General features: G+C 35.8%; 1 protein-coding gene across 3 annotated transcripts in view; it reads right to left on the reverse strand.

The window, feature by feature from the left end:
- The window catches only part of LOC150100838 (serine/threonine-protein kinase Nek7-like), a 132113-nt gene that overhangs the window by 100982 nt on the left and 12551 nt on the right, over positions 1-18580 (reverse strand). For all 3 annotated transcript variants that reach the window (XM_090401141.1, XM_090401143.1, XM_090401142.1), the window contains exons 3-4: positions 6631-6693; positions 3291-3401 (exon numbers count right to left, since the gene is read on the reverse strand). In XM_090401141.1, the coding sequence (XP_090257267.1) occupies positions 3291-3401; positions 6631-6693 (174 nt within the window). The remainder of the gene's footprint in view (positions 1-3290; positions 3402-6630; positions 6694-18580) is intronic.

Consider the following 18580-nt stretch of genomic DNA (forward strand, 5'->3'; position numbering starts at 1 on the left):
TGTTAGGAAGGATGAGCAGCCCAAAAATTGCTATATAAGTGAGAACAGCGAGAACCCTAGCTAGCAGAGTGTCAATTCATGTTGAAGGAGAGAAAGGAATAAGGTGATGTACGAGTTTGTCACCAACATGTGAAATCATGCTTTATACATAAAATTTTCCAACTGTAATATAACCAAAATAGTTCCATCGTGTAATAACAAACACTCATCCCACGAAACGCATTGATTAGTCTATTATCAGAATGGATTTGTCTTCTATTATGTGTAGAAATGTCAAGGGTTCTCTCATCTGTGGTTGGACTGTAAGCATGTTAAGAGTGAAAGATTTGAGAAAAGTGCTATGGAAGTGGGTTTGAAACTATTTGGCATTAGATGGAAGAATTAGAAAAAAAAAAACAGCTGGCTGAGTATTGTTATAGGTTTAGGAGTGCAGAAGAAAATATGAAATGCACTATATAGGCAAATCAACTCAATAAGTACAGTACTAATAACAACAAAGAAGGCAAAATCATGTTAAGAGGATCCTTTCTTTTAGAGTTACACGGTGATCTAAAAGAATATTTATTCCTGTCATCGTAAATAGAATTTAGCTTGATGTAATTTTTTTTTTCACTAGAGGTCATGCCAGTAGAATAATATGTGATCAAATCATTGTTTCTTTAGCTTACAGTTAATGTAACTCAGCTTGTCTTGTATATTGATGTATGCTCCAGATGATCTTGATGTGAAAATTGAAACGTCAGGATAATAAAAAGGTTTTTTTTTAGCATGGTTGTAAATTTCATAAATTTTTAAAATGAATGTTACGAGGATATTAATTGCACAGACCAAAGGAGGTTCACTGAACAACAAGAAAAAGTAGTATTTTCGAATTACTGATGAACCACTTCAACATATAATAAATTAAAGATACCAAGAAATTATATACTCGGTTTAATCCTTTATCCAAGTGTAAGCAAATAAAGTTTGCACCTAAAATATAATCAGGAATGGGCCAACTCGTATATAGAAGTTAATGATTTCAAATCACTTGGTTTAGTATCCCATAATGCATATATCCTCACAGGTATGTATAATGCTATGCATTATGGGAAGGGCCACTACCCAAACCCAGAGGTGCTTTGCATTATGGGATACTAAGGCAAGTGATGTGAAGTCATTCGCTTCTATATGCAAGTTGTCCCAGTCCTGATAATATTTCAGGTGCAAACTTTGTCTGCTTACTTGGATAAAGGATTAAACCGAGTATATTTTGGTTGTAAGGTTGAAGTAATGCTGAAGCCATATTTTCATATACGAGTAGGCAAAAGGTATCACACCTTATTATTAAAATACTTGGGATTACAGAAAGTTATTGGAAGTTTTCCCACTTGGTTATACTATAAATTAAATATACCAAGAAATTATATACTTGGTTTAATCCTTTATCCAAGTGTAAGCAAACAAAGTTTGTGCCTGAAACATAATCAGGACTGGGGCAACTCTTATATAGAAGCTAATGACTTATACTATAAGTCATTAGCTTTAACCATAACCAAGTAAAAAAACTTCCAACAACTATCTCTAATCCAGAGTATTTTAATAATAAGGTGTGACACCTTTTGGCTACGTATATGAAAATATGATTTCGGCATTACTTCAACCTTGGTATAACCTCTGGGTCTGGCTCCCACTGATGAGACCCCAATAAAGGTCGAAACCGGTCTGGTAGTGACCCTTCCCATAATGCATAGCATCACACATACCCATAAGGATATGTGCTTTGCATTATGAGAAACTAAGGCAACTGATGTGAAGTCATTGGCTTCTATATGCAAGTTGTCCCAGTCCTGATAATATTTCAGGTGCAAACTTTGTTTGCTTACTTGAATAAAGGATTAAACCGGGTATATTTTCTTGGTATCTTTAATTTATAGTAAAACCAAGTGGAAAAACTTCCAACAACTTCAACATATAACATTTGAATGTAAAAGATATAATAATGGAATACATGAAAGAGTGCAGGTGTTAAAAATAGTGGCAAAAATCTTGATGCAAAGATCATACTAATGAATGTTAAATAAAATAAAAAAAAAAAAGAACTAGAGAAAACCTACGTGTTTCTGGCATGGTTTTAAAACAGTGGAAAAAGGGCATGATGATTCTATTGTACAGGGTGGTGGTGATAAAATGAAGGCAGCAAATTATAATCCATTTAATACATATTTCTGAAATGGCAGTTCAAATCTGAGAAAAGTTAACACTAAGAAACTTTATTAAGGACAATATCACATTGTTAAAGGATGGTCTAACTTAGTAACGTACTCAACTCACTATAACGAACTACCAGAAAGTACTAACCAAAGCCACATAGGCCCAATGGCATTTGAAAGGGAATTCACAATAACAAACTATTTCTCAGTGTTTACAAGTCTGATGTAGCAAGAACTGATTATTAAAACAAAAGAGTAGGTTAATAACAGTGGCTACACTGTGATATTATAAGACTGTGAAAGTTGCTTGATATAGTATTCTTCAGGAAGTCACTTGAAATAAAATGGTTGTGGGTAGAGGTTAATGGGTACCAGTTCGATGCTGCACAGAGCAGTTTTACACCTTTGATTGAAGAGATGTTGACTATATTATATTAGAGATTGTGTTACACAAGTTGAGGAGGCAAGGAATCTAAGTTTGATAACAGAGAGAAAATTCAGGGACACATTGCAAAAGTGGTAAAGACAACTACTAAAGAACACTGATCGGACTATATCTGGACTATTATGCATAGATACCTAGGTTTTTAGGAAGATGTGAATGAAAGTGTAGAGATGTAGCAAGGGTATAGAACTGAATATATGGATTGATTAATTGATTGTGGAGTTGTGACAGTCATGAGTGCACTAATTATGAATGAAGTTAAAGAGAGATGAAAAGATAGGGTAGGCTCCCCATAACAGTCCTAGGACCCATTGAGATACTCAATTAAAAAACAATTTTGTATGACAGAGTTAAATGATGTTATTATGATAGCTACAGAAATGGCAATAAACAGATTTACAAATTTGACCTTATTGCTTTTGTTATATTTTGCTCTATTTCTGATAATGTTACTGCAGCCTTTTAGTTATGTGTGCATATAAACTTCAAAAAAATTTAGCAATTATGATTTTCACAATTATCACAAATTATGATTTGTGACTTCAAGATCTTTTCTTAAATTTCATTTCTAGAGTTATTTTTTCTGTATAAAGTTTACAATAGTAACACACAGAAAACATGTTAAGGGTAAAAAGAGAATGTTCAACATGTACCTTAATCATACGTGAAAGATCACCAGCATCAGCTAGCTCCAGCACTATGTTTAACTCGTTGTCTTCGATGAATGATGCCAAGTATTTGATCACATTGGGGTGATCCAGTTGCTATATAAAAATAAATAAATAAAATTAAAGGATATTGCTAACGAGTTATTTTATTATCAAACTGCATATGATTAAAATTCCAATGTACAAAAAAGTGACAAAAATAAAATGACTTCTTTGGTAGCCTCGGATACCAAGTATTATAGATAAAGCTTCTGGGTTTGAATTCCACATTCCATCGCATGAATGTTTCACCAAGTAATAAAAATCATTATTTTTAGATGGCTCATAATTATATATGTGTGTGTGTGTGTGTGTGTGTGTGTGTGTGTGTGTGTGTGTGTGTGTGTGTAATAGCATTACTTTACTCTTTGGAGTAAAGAGTGGCATAAAAAACAAAACAAAACAAAAAAAAAGTCTATTCTCCAGAACAGGGATGAATTTTTAGTGATATTTCTTTGTTAGTGAGAGTGATCTTTTGGTAAACTTAATTCATTCTGCAAATAACACTATTAATATTCAAATAAACATAATGGGACTGCAACAATCTGGAGTTAGATTAGAATTAAACTACAGTACATATACTGAACTAGGAAGTTTTAAATAATTTTGTAAATCTTCCAAAAGCTAGCAGATAAGTCAGCATAGAAAACAAAAAGTTCGGTGACTTCACAGAAAAATCATATGCAGCATATTCTAATAAACATAGACATGGAAGCTAACACATTAGCCTGCCCACCTCTGTATGCAACTGGCTAACTTACTTTCAATTAAAGCTCTTATAAAGTTCCTCACATTCCAGACAGGATTTGAACCCAGTTCTTTCCAACCAAAGGGTATTATCATTACTGACTGAATTATGGAAATATGGTATAACAAACTGTTTCTTCGATCTGGAAAGTCACATGACGAGCATCTACTCTATCAAAATAAAATACAAGAGGAGGAAGGAAATCATCTATAGAACTGCAGCATATGCATCTCTAGGAGTGGAGGTGTTAAGAAACTACAATCTTGATATTAATACTTCTCTGATTACTTCAGAAGTCATGCCTGAGCTCTGGTATGACCCATTTAGTATTATAAGAGTAGTAATAAAAGAATGAAAAAGATGGAGAGAATTCAGGAATGGGCAAAGATGAATATGACACTTTATGAGAGGATAGAAGCTCATCTTTGCAAAGAGTAGGTCTTGCCTTAGCAATTTAATTTTTACAATAAAATGATAGCCAAGTTGAATAAAGGAAATAGCTACATTATGATACTGTTGGATTTCATAAAAGCATTTGACAGGATGGAAATGTATCATGTAAATTGGAACAAATGAGGATGTATATGAAGCTGGTGACATAGATAAGAGGATGGCTGATGGACAGAGAAGAATTCAGGAATAGACAAGTGACCAGTAGTATGTCACAGGGCTCTGTACTTTGCTGTAATCATTTAATTTGTACAACAATGACACAGCATGTGTAGAGAGAATATCCAGCTGTTGCTGATGGTACAAAACTGGGAAGGGTAAGTTAATAACAGTGATGTAGATCCTGCAAGATGATTTAAACAGAGTACAAGCTAAGAATAACAGTTGTTAGTTAAATGATAACAATTATTCTTAGCTTGAACTCTGTGTATTGCACAAACTGTGTTAATAATGATGGAAATGGACTGCAGAAAATTGATGAGACTAAGGATCTGGGAGTAATAACGGACAAGGATTTGAAATTTGTAGAACCAATTACAAAACTGGGCAAAAGAGATAAAATGATGACTTAGAGACTCGAGGACACATGACAAAGAGAATTAGGAATTATTTTTGCTTTTTATTAGGTATGACACAGCCATATATGGAAAGATCTAGTTGCCTCTTCAGTGAGGATATGGAAGTGTTGGAGAGAATTCAGAGGCAAGCGACCACAATCACTGGTCACCTGCCTCTGAATTGGTTATGACTGTCATATGAAGAACCCCCCCCCCCCCTCCCATAAGGACAAGGTAAAGATTTGTGCAAACATGATAGAAACATATATATTAATAGAATTTTGCAATACACATCATAAGAACAGAGAACCAAAGATCAACTCTAGAAGTTATGCAACGTTATATATGATGATAAACAGGAGTATCAGGACTATATTTTTTACCTAGAGAGTGGTGAATGAGGGGGAAACAGGTTGTCAGTAAATGAGTTTAATGAGAGATATGGCACTGTATGAAACAATAGTGTGGACCACTGATAATGGGTCTTTGTACTCCATGGAGGTCTCATATAATAATAATAAACAAATAATTCATTTTGATGTGTAGCAGAATAAACAAACATATAGAAATAAATAACAACCCACTCACTATCCAAAGGCTAGATGAAGCTAAAATGACTTCAACTACTCCATATGAGGAAATAAAAAGGTGTTAGCAATTTCTTTTTTTTTCTAAGAATTATATACAGGCATGCATTTATTCTGCTAAGCATCAATATAAGTGATAATCAACATCTAAACATCCATACCCATTAAAGATACCAAAAAATTTTATATACTTGGTTTTAATCCTTTTTCCCAAGTAAGCAAACAAGCAAGAAAGCCAAGTTTGCACCTCAAGTATTTTCAGGTCTGAGGCAACTCATGGTAAAAGTGGCATAAGCTCTGATCATTTGCCTAAGTATCCCATAATACAAAGCACATATCCTTCTGGACATGTATAATGTTATGTATTATGGGAAGGATCACTACCCATATCTGTTTTGACCTTAATTGAGGTCTCGTCAGTGGAAGCCAGACCCAGAGGTGGTGATACCAATGTTGAAGTAATGCAGAACTTATATTTACCTATACAAGTTGCCACAAGATGCTGGAGATTTTTTATTTAATAAGGTCAAAGCACCTTGTGGCAACTCATATAGGTAAATATAAATTCTGCATTACTTCAACCTTGGTATTACCACCTCTTGGTCTGGCTCCCACTGACGAGACCTCAATAAAGGCCGAAACCATTCTGGGTAGTGATCCTTATACATAGCATTATACATGTCCAAAAGGATATGTGTGCTTTGTATTATGAGATACTTAAGCAAGTGATCAGACCTTATGCCACCTTTACCACAAGTTGCCTCAGACCCGAAAACACTTCAGGCACAAACTTGGCTTGCTTGCTTGCTTACTTCGGAAAAAGGATTAAAACCAAGTATATAAAATTTCTTGGTATCTTTAACGTATAGTACACCTAAGGTAAAAAACTTTCTACATCCATACCCAATTAATAGAATTATTATTTTATAAGTTTTTCTATTTACCTGTAAAAGGGCAATTTCTTTCATGCAATCTAGCCTGGATTTTGCATCCATCATCTCAAAAATCTATTAAAAAACAGGTTGAAAATGTTAGGTAAACAAAACACAAAAGAAAACATTTTAAAACACCAGTGATGCAAATTTTTATTGTATTTTATTTTAAAAACACTATCAATAGTTTTAGTACTGAAGATTCTCATACATTCCAATTCTAGAACTAAATGTCCAGCACCTTTTTTCCAAAGATAAAATATATTAAAACATTAATACGGTTTGCACAAGATAACCGTATTAATAACAGCCAATGACCAGTTTTCAGAATGCTTTTAAATTTCAATATCTGCAGTTAATATGAATTAAAATTTAATTTTTTAAGTTATTATTTGAAGAGCATACAGCAGAAAAACGAACACCTTAACATCCAATTCTAACTCTTAACAGGTTAGAAGATATCTTCTAACCTGTTAAGGTGTTCGTTTTTAGAGTGCTTAAAGTTAATCATTTATTTCTACTAAAATGATTTTATCTATCTGGATACTGAATGATAAATGCACGTAAACACAAGAAAGATATTTAATTAACCAAATATCCCGTTATAGGTTTGAATGTTTGTTCAAGGAAAGCGTGGAGGCCTTGCTCCATCATCCCAACGTGAATCGTAATGATGACTGTATATCTATATCAAAAATCTGGGAAAGTCTAATCAAGATTACTCATCAATTTTTTTTTTTTTTAATCATGTCTCTACTTCATAATATTCTGTTTCATACTTAGTGATATAACATCACGCAGCTTGTTCTATTTTAAATGATCTATTGTTAATATTCTAGCTTGTATTTTTTATAACTGTTCTTGTAATACCACTGAGGATGGTCTGCTCTTTCCAGACCAAAATATTTGGTTAATTAAATATCTTTCTTGTGTTTATGTGCATTTATCATTCAGTCTTATGTCACAAGTATCTTTAAAACAGCAACCTACCTTCTTATGTCACAAGTATCCTTAAAACAGCAACCTACCTACCTGGATACTGTAAAATGTTTTATATATTTATGATATATAATGTGTATGAATTTATTTTTTTGATTGTGTCTACTCCTCTATAATCTTATATCCTTTCCTTAAATCTAGGCTTATGTTGTATTAATTTTATTTTACTTGTTATTTCTTCAACTCTAAAATTTTTGTCCTATACAAATCTTACAGACTCTACCCTTATTATTTTCTTAGGTTTCTGGAAGGGAGATATGCGAATACGATCACGATTCGTTGCCTACGATGTTCATGAAGCATTGCTGCCGATGTTGGTCCAAGAGGTTCTGCATTTTCTTCTCGGCCTATGCTGACCTTCTGCTATGCCAAGACCTATACAACTTCTTATCTTGTCTGGGATTTTAGCCTAAGGTTTGCATACTAAAACACACTTAATTCCTAAATTGCGCCCCCCGCCTTTTTTTTTTTTCACATAAGACATTTGACAATACAATATTCAGCAAATTTCAATTCAAGGATTATCATTTCATTTATATTCAATTTCTTTTTATTAATATACAAGTATTTCATCGAGAATTTAGGTACTTGTTAAATCTGTATGAAAGGTAATACATTATAAATTCTCTTTCATTCAAGATTTCACAATACTGAACGAATGAGGATGGGCTGGCAATTTGGGATTTAGCCGACCAAATTGTATTCTTATTGGCTTAAACCAGAATATAAAATGATGGTACAATATGACAGAATTTCATGCCAGTGGGGTGTCGCCTGGTTAAACAAGGCCCTGTTATTGCTTAAACTAGAATATAAAATTATAGTACAATATGACAGAATTTCATGCCAGCTGGGGCATCCCCCTGTTGTTTTCGCCAGGGAAGCAGGGTGAACATCAAAAAGTCAGTTCCTGGAACAAGTCCTGAAACACACCCCAACTCAACATCATCAGAGTTCAAGATCGGTACTATTAACATAAGAAACCTGAATGGCAAAGAAATGGAGTTAGCTGCGGAATTGGATAAGTACCAGATCGACATAATAGGGGTGGCTGAAACAAAAAAGACAAAAACTGGCGAGATTTTTCTGAGCAATAAATATAAAATGTTATACTCAGGCAATGACAATCAGGGAAAAGAAGGTATAGCTATAGTATTGAACACAAAATAAGAAAATAATCTTCATGAATGTCAAGCAATATCAAGTAGAGTAATGTGGGCAAATATCAGAATGGGGAACTGGACAGTGAGACTCATTTGTGCCTATGGTCACAGAGAAGGTTCTACTAAGGTAGAAATGGAGGAATTTTTTGAGGATTTAGAGAAAGCAACTGATACAATGAAAAAGAAAAAGTTTGTCCTTGTTGGAGATCTAAATAACAGAGCAGGAAATGATTGTCAGACATACAAAAATATTTTGGAAAAATTTGGAGAAAAGAGCAGAGCTAATAATAATGGCAAATACCTGTTGGATTTCTGCTCAGGGCATTGACTGGTTACTACTAACACAATGTTCCAACATAAAAATGTGCACAAATTCACATGGAGAGAAGAGGTAAGGAATAAGAAAAGTCTCATTGATTATGTTATTGTTGATAGCAATGTTTTCTCACTGGTGCAGGACACTAGAATGTACAGAGGATTTGAAATTGGAAGTGATCACCATTCAGTCTCGAGTAGGAGAAAACTGAATTTCATATTGAAAAGAAGAACATGTAAGAAAGGTTAAAGCAAATAAAAAGTCGAGCAGCTCTCAGATGTGAACTGTAGACTAAAATACATAAACCTTATTCAAGAAAAAATGAAAGCGTTTGAGAACAAGAACCAAACCTTGGAGATTCAGTGGCAAATCCTGAAGAAATTGATTGATTCAGCCAGAGAGCATTGTGGTGAGGTTGGCGGCAAGGATAGAAAAAAATCAGAACTCCATAGTGGACAAGGGAAGTTAAAGAGGCAGTGAAGGAAAAGAAGTAAGCATATCAAAACTGGCAAATAAGTCAGCTTGTGCTCTTAGAGAATATAGAGACAAATGTAAGAAAGCTAAACACTATGCAAAACTAGCTAAAGAAAAGTCACTTGAAGACATTAGTAAGAACATAAAAAATAAATATCAAGGTGGCGGCAAAATATTCTGGAGGCTGTTGAAAAATTTAAGAAATGGAGGAAAGAGTGCTATAAAAGGAATCCGAGATAATAAAGGTATGAAAACTGATGAAAGAGATATCCTTAATGTATGGAATTACTTCGAAAAATTTCTAACGAATCAGTGACAGCACAGTAGTGAGAAACACTCAACATGCTTGCAATCAGGAATACATATCCATACTTGAAGTAGAAAAAGCCATCAAAAGCCTGAAATGTGGAAAGGCAGCAGGAGTAGATGATATTTGAGCAGAAATGCTCAAGTTTGAAGGTATAAAAGTCTTACAGTGGCTGCACTGCATAGTTCAGAAGGCCTGGACAGAGGGATGAATTGCAGATGATTTTAGTAGAGCTCTCATAGTACCCATATATAAAAAGGGAAATAAAACTGAATGGGAGAATTACAGAGGTATTTCATTACTGAGTGTTCCTGGTAAGATATATGCAAGTATACGTCAGAAACGGTTGAGAAGGATTGTGGAAGAGAAGCTTGGTGAAGAACAAGCTGGATTCAAGCCAAATAGAGGCTGTCAAGATAAGATTTTCACTTTACAGCAAATAGTTGAGAAATCATGGGAATACAATAAAGATCTAGAGAGAAGAGAAAAGCTCTTCAAAATGCTACAGTTGTATGGTGTCAGTGGAGCATTATATCAAGCAATACCTAGTCTTTATTTGAGTTGTAAGTCAGTAGTTAGAATTGAAGGAAGTACAGAAAGATGGTTTTATGTTTAATCTGGTGCCAAACATGGATATACATTATCCCCTCTGCTATTTACTATCTATATGGATCACATTATGAAGGAAAGTGGTATTAAACCTGATATCAAAATTGGAGATGTTAACCTCCACTCTTTACTTTATGCAGATGATGTTATACTTTTAGTAATGATGCAAGTTTTTCATGCGTTACTATCATATCCTGTACACCTCTTGAGGGTACTTGTCAGGAATTTGATGAAGTAATAAAATTATAAATTTAACAATGTGCTTAAAGTGTTTAGAAATGTAACTACAGACTGTCAAAACTCAAAATGATAGTTGCTCTATGAGCCTGGAACTAATTAAAAATGAATTAGCAATAAACAAAAGATTAAATTCCCAGAACTACATGAGTTTTATCCAATCATATCTTTTAAGGTTAACAGACTGAAGAAGAGCTATCAACTTACTTTTAAAAGCCTTTCATATAAAAATTTGTTAAGTAGGATTTTTATTATTAATTTATTTATTTTTAATTTTCCCCCACAAAACTCTGTTCATGATGATAATAGGAATTTTTAAAAGGTCTGGACATTCTTCATAGCAAATTCAATTCCATATTCTTATAAGAATGGTTGCATTCTTATAAGAATGTGTCAAATATCCATCTTTAACAAGTGAAAAGAGTAAAGATAATTTTAATACTGTCAGAAAATGGATTATGTAGATTGCACTTTGTTAGAAAGAATCCTAGAAATATTTGTAGACATCACTGATATAACGAACTGAGACATGCTGGATACTTTCTTTGTGCATTTGAACCCGCAAAGGTCTATAGTTGTTTAAAATCCTTTATGTCAACTCTGACTTATAGCCAATAAAGACAGATGAAAATCTGATCCAATCTAATTTTTGTCTGTGAGAAAGCTTCTGTAGAGCAAATGACAAAAGTTCTGTGAAGTGTTTTTATAATCCTTGACTTCTGCTGGATATCAGGTAGCGAAACAAGTGTGAATTTTCTTCCTACATTTTTGTTTTTTGAATATCTTGCTCTCCCCAACACACACACACACGCAAGTCCTATAATATAACAGTGATGTGTGTGTGGGCAGGTGATTAGAGAGAAGAAAGAATCCTGTTAATGTGATTCTTGAAAAGTTGGAGGTCATATGCACTGGGAGAAAATAGAATGCTCAAAGGGCATGTGGACTAAAGGAAGAGAAGTTAGTTCAGTGAGTCCAGACTAAAGAGCATATGCATGTTGATCAGCTTGTGCTTATACATGGATTAGAGGGAACTTGGGGAATATTTGTGGCTAGTTCAGTGGAGCAAAATCCATGGAAATACCAACAGCAAAGACACTACCAGAAACAGAGCAATTATAGGAAAGTGACTGGATGGAGTCGGTGAGAGGTGGGCAATCTGTTAAACAAAAAAAAAGCTCTCTTCTAGATACAATCTAGAATTCTGAGAGACATTTTTAGTACCACTCCAAATGCGAGAATATATTCCAGGGTCAAGCAGATTTGAGAGAGAAAGAGAGCAGGAGATGGGGGCATGGTCTTTCTTTCAGGAAATAAGGCAGAATTATGTTTTAGATAGCATTAAAATTTACTAAATTATATTCACCCCTCACACCTTGATAATGGCTAGCTCATTGTTTAAAGCATTGGCCACAGAAGATCTTTAAGATTGAGGCATCTGAGTAGTACAAGGTTTTGTGAGTGACAAAGAAAAATGGGAGTATCCTATAATAAGGAGAGCCATGAAGAGGATCCAATATTAATGAGAGAAGATCATACGAATACAGGAGAGAAAGACTTCATGTGAAGGCACAGATTCTTGAGGTCTTTCAGCAGTGATCGAAAAATCAGATGAGAGGAAACCATCCACAATGACACACAAAGAACGAAGAGAGGAAGATGGTAATCCACTCGCAATGGGAAAGAGCCCATAAGATGACAGCATGAAAAGAAGGCCTTGATGCCAGATTATCAAATGTCTTGAAAATATCAAGATGCAACTACATGAGATTCTCTAAACATCTTAATGGCCTGTGTTCAAAAGTGGGATAGGTTAGCAAGGACTGAGTAGAATAAGAATGGTGGAATCAGTATTGATAATTGCTAATTAACCCAGGAGTCTCTAAGTAGTGAAGAAGCTGGAAGATGGTTGGTTAATGACCATCTTCATCAATTTCAAGAGTACTAAGGCGAGAGCAATGGGATGATACATTTTTGTTAGTTATATTAAACTAAAGTTTTTATTCAAACACGGTAGTTGTCTCCATAATTTTCAAAAATGCATTCGGATCACCGTGTAAGCCTACAAGAAAGGAAACAATGGGATGATAGTTTGATGGCTGATTTTTATCAACTTTTTTTTCATTTTATTGAGAAAGAATTGCTTCCATGCTGTTGGGCATATGTCAGATGAGTACGATAGTTTATAAGTAGTAAAGGATGGTGTTTATTTTAAAGCATACTCACTTAATACAACTAGAGGACTTATTAGCATCAAGGCTATTGAGTATTTTTCTGATGTTTTTTGATGAAAGATCAGAAATAGCATACAAAGAGTGGCTTGTGTTGTTCACCTAAACAAGAGGTGGAGGAGAAGACACCACTAAGAGGCTGCCTTATCTTTAATAGATGTTCTCAGTGTTCCATTAGAGAGATGGAAACATGCTAGAGCAGATTTTACCCAACCACCTTGGCAAGGAACCAGAAGGCTTGATTTCAGCAGGAGGCAAGCTTAGTGCACATAGCCCTTATGAAGGCAGCATTAGATTTGCTGATGATTTTTTTAGATGTCATGTAAATGAATGAGAAGCTGGAGTTAAGCCATTGAGTGTATGCTGCATTTTTAGCTTTTATATTACCAAAACAATGAGCTAGATAATCTTCCTTGGAGATTTCAACATTTGTAGTTCTAAGTGACTCCCCAGTTAGAATATAGGGAATAAAGGATGTTCCCTATATTCTAACTGGGGAGTTAGAATATAGGGAACAGAGAATATAGAATATCCTAAAGAATAAATATAAGGAATTAGAATATAGGGAATAAAGGCATCCATCTTAGCAAGAATAATTTCTTGTAGAAAAAGAAACAATGACAAGGTCATGGTCAAAGCTACCAAGAGGAAAACTAATGTCAGTGATTAAGAAAAGTTCCAGGGTGTTGGGAGAATGATGAGGATTATCTGGCAGCAAATGTAAGAAGGTTACCAATTTACATTATGTCATTACAAACAATTCAGTCTGTCTTCCAACTTGGTGTATGAAGTTAGAGAAGTTCAACCAGTTAGAACTGCAGATGTCGAAATCTCCAAGGAAGATTATCTCACTCACTGTTTTGGTGATTAGACTGCATAGTTCAACTTTCAGATATGGATAACCAAAAAGGTCAATAATCATCAGAATTAGAAGGGTTGTAAAAACAGCAAATGAAGATAATAAAAGAAGGCAAGGGAATCTTGATCCACTCTTCCAAGTCTTATGAAAGTAGACATGATATACTGAGGAAGGTTTAGCTTAGCTATAGAGGAAGTCAGTTGAAGTTCAGTGATGAATAACAGATCAGGTTTGGATGTCTAAGTGATGTTCATGGTGCTAATGTTAATGTTGGTATTAAGACCCCAGATGATGAAGTCTATGTAGCAGTCGTCGACCCCTCCCCTACATGGCCTTTTGAATTTTTGGGAGTGCGCATGTGTATTTTTTCTTTTTGCATTTTTTGTTGTATTTTGGGTGTTTTTGAATTATCAATTTTTGTAATGAAAGAATTTTCATATTCAACTGCAGTAACATTATAATTTTGTATACTGTCTTTCACGTTAGAATATCGTTAAAATTTATAAAATAAGGGAATGTAGTGGGAGGAGAGAGGGACTTGTTTACACAACTTCTTGTTTCTCCAAAGACAAATATCCTCCTCTCTCTTTTCCTGGAGTTTACAGGATCCCTCGCTCATTGATGGATGGGTCATTCTGCTCAGATTCGTTTGGAGGAACATCAAGAGTATATTTTAGTTCAAGAGCCTGATGAGTCTGGTTTAGCTAGTCATGCCTTGTCAACTAGACATAAAATTCTTTGGAATAAATCTAAAGTCCTGAACAAAGTTGTTTTCTTGTTGAAAGATTATATATAAAAAAATAAAAGCCGTAAAGCACACATTCACAGTCCTAACCTCAACAAAAATGATTGCCTTGTACTTTCTCAATTTCTCCAAAGAGAGATGCGGTATAGTTGCTGAAACAGAGAATGTTGGTACTGGTAGAATGGCCTCAAAAGACACAAGGATTATTATGTTTGTATACAAATGTAAGGAATATCTGAAATAAGAGAGAGCTAAGTTTGTTGCACTGACTGAGTCAGTATGCCAAAGACAACTGGTATAAGTGAAACATGGTTGTCAGGGGGGTAATGTGATGTGATGTCAGGAATAGAAATGGAAGGACAGGAAGGTGGAAAGAGGAAGGGTTGGAGTGCTGTTAATGATTGCAGAGGAACTGTGTCCACAAAGTGTGAACATTGATAGCATACATATGCAGATTTTAAATCTGTGTAGTGTTAAGTTGAAATTAACAAGCTAGTATATCTGACAGGATGCTGTTATAGGCCAGGGAATGTAGAGAATACTGATTGTGAAAGGCTTAGGCAAATTAGTTATGCATGTAAAAAAGAAGATGATCCTGATGTGAGACTAATTACAGGAATACAGAATGGAAGGAGGAGATATAGGAAACAAGGAGAGTGAGTTTGTTGAATTTCTGGGGGATAAATATCTTAAGCAGCATTAGACTGAAGCAACTACAGGCTTTAGTGTTTTGAATTTGGGGATAACTTCACAAGATGTAGTTCCTCATGATCACTCTCACCAGTTGGTGAGAGTAATCACGAGGAACTTGTATAGGAAGTGGTGAAACAAGAAAAGGTTACTGCCAAAAATAGACGTGTGGAAGTATAGGGTGAGTGATTATGGGAAGCTCTGTAGTCAACTAGCATCAATACACAGGATAGATGAGCAGTGTAGAAAAGATGCTGACAATGCATGGAAATTCATAAGGCAGTATCTGACACAAGCAATGTATAATTGCATACCAAGGGTTAAGCGAGTAAACAGAGGAGTGAAACGTATGATCATGAAATCAAGCAAGCTGTGCTGAAATAGAAAATGCTATATAGGAGGTACAAGACAGTTGGTGGCGATCAGATACATGAAGAGTAAAAAGTGCAGGCTAGGAAGGTGATGAGATGGCAAAGAAAGAAAAGATGCAGTATAAGGGGAGATTGGATGGTCAGGCTAAGGTTAATTCAAGGGAATTCTTCTGCTATATGGCAAGCAAAAGAAAGAGTAATTATGGCAGTTGACACTGGCAGATATTCATGGCAGCAGTGATGTTGCAAAGGATATAGTGGAATTGTTGAATGAGCACTTTATCAGCATATACCATACTGGTGTAAATGGTGACATGCAATATATAAAAAGGAGGCAAGGATTAGGAGAACTAGAAGTGAAAGAATCAGGTGTATCAGATGTTGACTGGGTGAGATGTTAATAAGACTGTCAGAATGGATGATACTGCCAAGTGTTGTGTACAATCCTTAAGGAATTTGCTGTTGTGATTTCAGCTTGTGTGCCACTGCTCTTATGAGCAAACCAAGTAGACGGAGCTCTTTTCGTAGTGCTCACCATGGTGTTATTGACAATCTGAAACTCATCACGGATGGTCTGGGCCAACTGCAGCCAGATTTTGCATGCCATCTGTTTTAAAACCTTCCTGTCCTTGTCAGTCATTTTCAGCAGCTGCCCTGAGCATTTTCCTGCACCAGTGATGCCAGAACATCTCCATTTGTTGATCACATTGCCGACTGTTGATTTTGGATGCTCCAGTTGAGTGGCAATGACATGTATAGACATGCCACCAATGCGACAGTCCACAATGACACCTCTCTTGAAGTCACTGAGTTCAAGTCATGTTGCCATACCACAGTGATTCTACTACTTCCAAAGCTTACATTTCCTTGCCTTACATTAGTTCCCTCTCCCCCAAACTGTCTAGAATTTTAAAAAAGTTCGACATCAAAACGTGCTTCTCTACTCTTCCGAAACTCTTGAATCTATCTTTAGTCAGCCAAAAGAAAAACATCGCCATCTTCAGTTCCCAGGAGCATACAGAATTATCTGTAGTTGTGGTAAACCTTACTATGGACAAACTGAAAAAAATCAATCTTTCTCCGTCTTGAAGAACACAAAAGAGACATCTCTTATAACAGAATCCGAACCGTTTTGTTCTGTTATAAGAGATCTGTAAATTCTGATGAAGGCTGCCAACAATAAATAGACTAGGTTCAAACTCCTAATATTCACAAATGTTATGATGAACTTGAAAGACGTACTCTGGAGTCAGAAGAAATCACCCTCGATTCTACCCACATGAATAACAACCTTAGCTACAATTTGCCAGATTCACATAGGGTTGCTGTTTGATGCTGGCATTCTCACAAGATCACTCGCATGCATATAAAGGTAGCCAGAACTGAAGCATGGACTCCAATTTGAATTGAACTATAGTTTTTTGACAGCTCTGTTGTTGTGTGTAATGTTTCTGTCAATCTTTTTTGTGTATATATCTTTGTACTTTGACACCTGAAGAAGCTGGCTTACCAAAGAAACTAGTTGTGTCCATATTAAACTTTTATTATTAATTATCTCGTTGGTTGTAGTCATTAAAATTACTAAACATACATACATATATATATATATATACATATATATATATACACACACACAGGGTGGTTCAAAATTCCATGTACAAACTTTGATGAGAGGTAGGGAACATAAAATCAACCATATTCACATAGGAAAGCATGACTAGAAACACCACCAGAAAGTGATAGGTTGCACTGTTTGCCAGCACTCCAGGTGACCAATTGTGGCTTCCTCATTCAAGCTTTCGACGTCTTACGAAGAACATGCGTTCGTTTACGAACACCGAGATGGCAGACATGCACCTCGTTTATGGGTTAGCTGACAGTAACAAATGAGCAGCTGTACGAATGTATCGCAAAAGGTACCCAAACAGACGTGTACCGCATCACCAAATATTTGCGCATTTGCATCAGAATTTGTGTGACTACAGATCATTCAGAGATCGCAGGCATGATAGTGGGCGGCCACGATCAACGCGAAATCCCACCATGGAAGAGGAGGTGTTACATGCGATGTACAATAATCCAGAAACAAGCACACATGCCGTTGCCTCTGCTATAGGAGTATCTCGATCCAGTGTATTGCGCATTTTGCACTCTGAGTCCTTACATCCATTTCATCTGCAACAGGTCCAGTTACTGATGGCCGAAGATTATCCTTGATGTGTGGAATTCAAGCAGTGGTTTCTGCAGAAAAGTGCTGTAGACCCGAATTTTCCAACTTGGGTTTCATTCACGGATGAAGCTTCATTTACCCACGAAGGGGTCTTCAATCATCACAATGCTCATGTGTGGGCCCATAGGATGTGCGATCACATGCTGCACAACAATGCTTCACCATTAATGTATGGGCAGGTATCGTCGCTGACTGTTTAGTCAGCCCATACCTGTTACCATCCCTACCGGACTCCCAGAAGTATCGGACTGCTCAGGAAGAAGTTCTGCCAGATTTACTGAACAATTTTCCGATGACTGTGCATTGGCAGATGTGGTTCCAACACGATGGGGGCTCCAGCCCATTTTAGCATTTCTGCATGCCAGTATTTGGACAGGTCCTTTGGGGCTCGATGGATTGGGTGTGGTGGACCCATCGAATGGTCCCCATGCTCATCTAATTTATCGAGCACTGATTTCTTTCTGTGGGGGACCCTTAAAGCCATGGTGTATGAAATGTCTGTTGCCTCTGACATGGACTGCGTGGCAAGAATTGCCATTGGTGCTACTAATATCTGGGGAAACTCCAGGTATTTTCGATAATGTACAGCAATCAATGTGTCGTCGGTATCAGGCATGCATCACTGCTAATGGTCGTAACTCTGAGCACCTGATGTGAAACCATATTATGTATCTAACTACTACTGAACTGTTCAGTTATGCCTAATAAAGTTTTTTACACTACCTACTGCC

Source organism: Typopeltis vanoorti, chromosome 12 (genome assembly GCF_054136105.1).
Source record: "Typopeltis vanoorti isolate ZY-2024b chromosome 12, IOZ_Tvanoo_1.0, whole genome shotgun sequence".
Taxonomy (NCBI): Eukaryota; Metazoa; Arthropoda; class Arachnida; order Uropygi; family Thelyphonidae; genus Typopeltis; species Typopeltis vanoorti.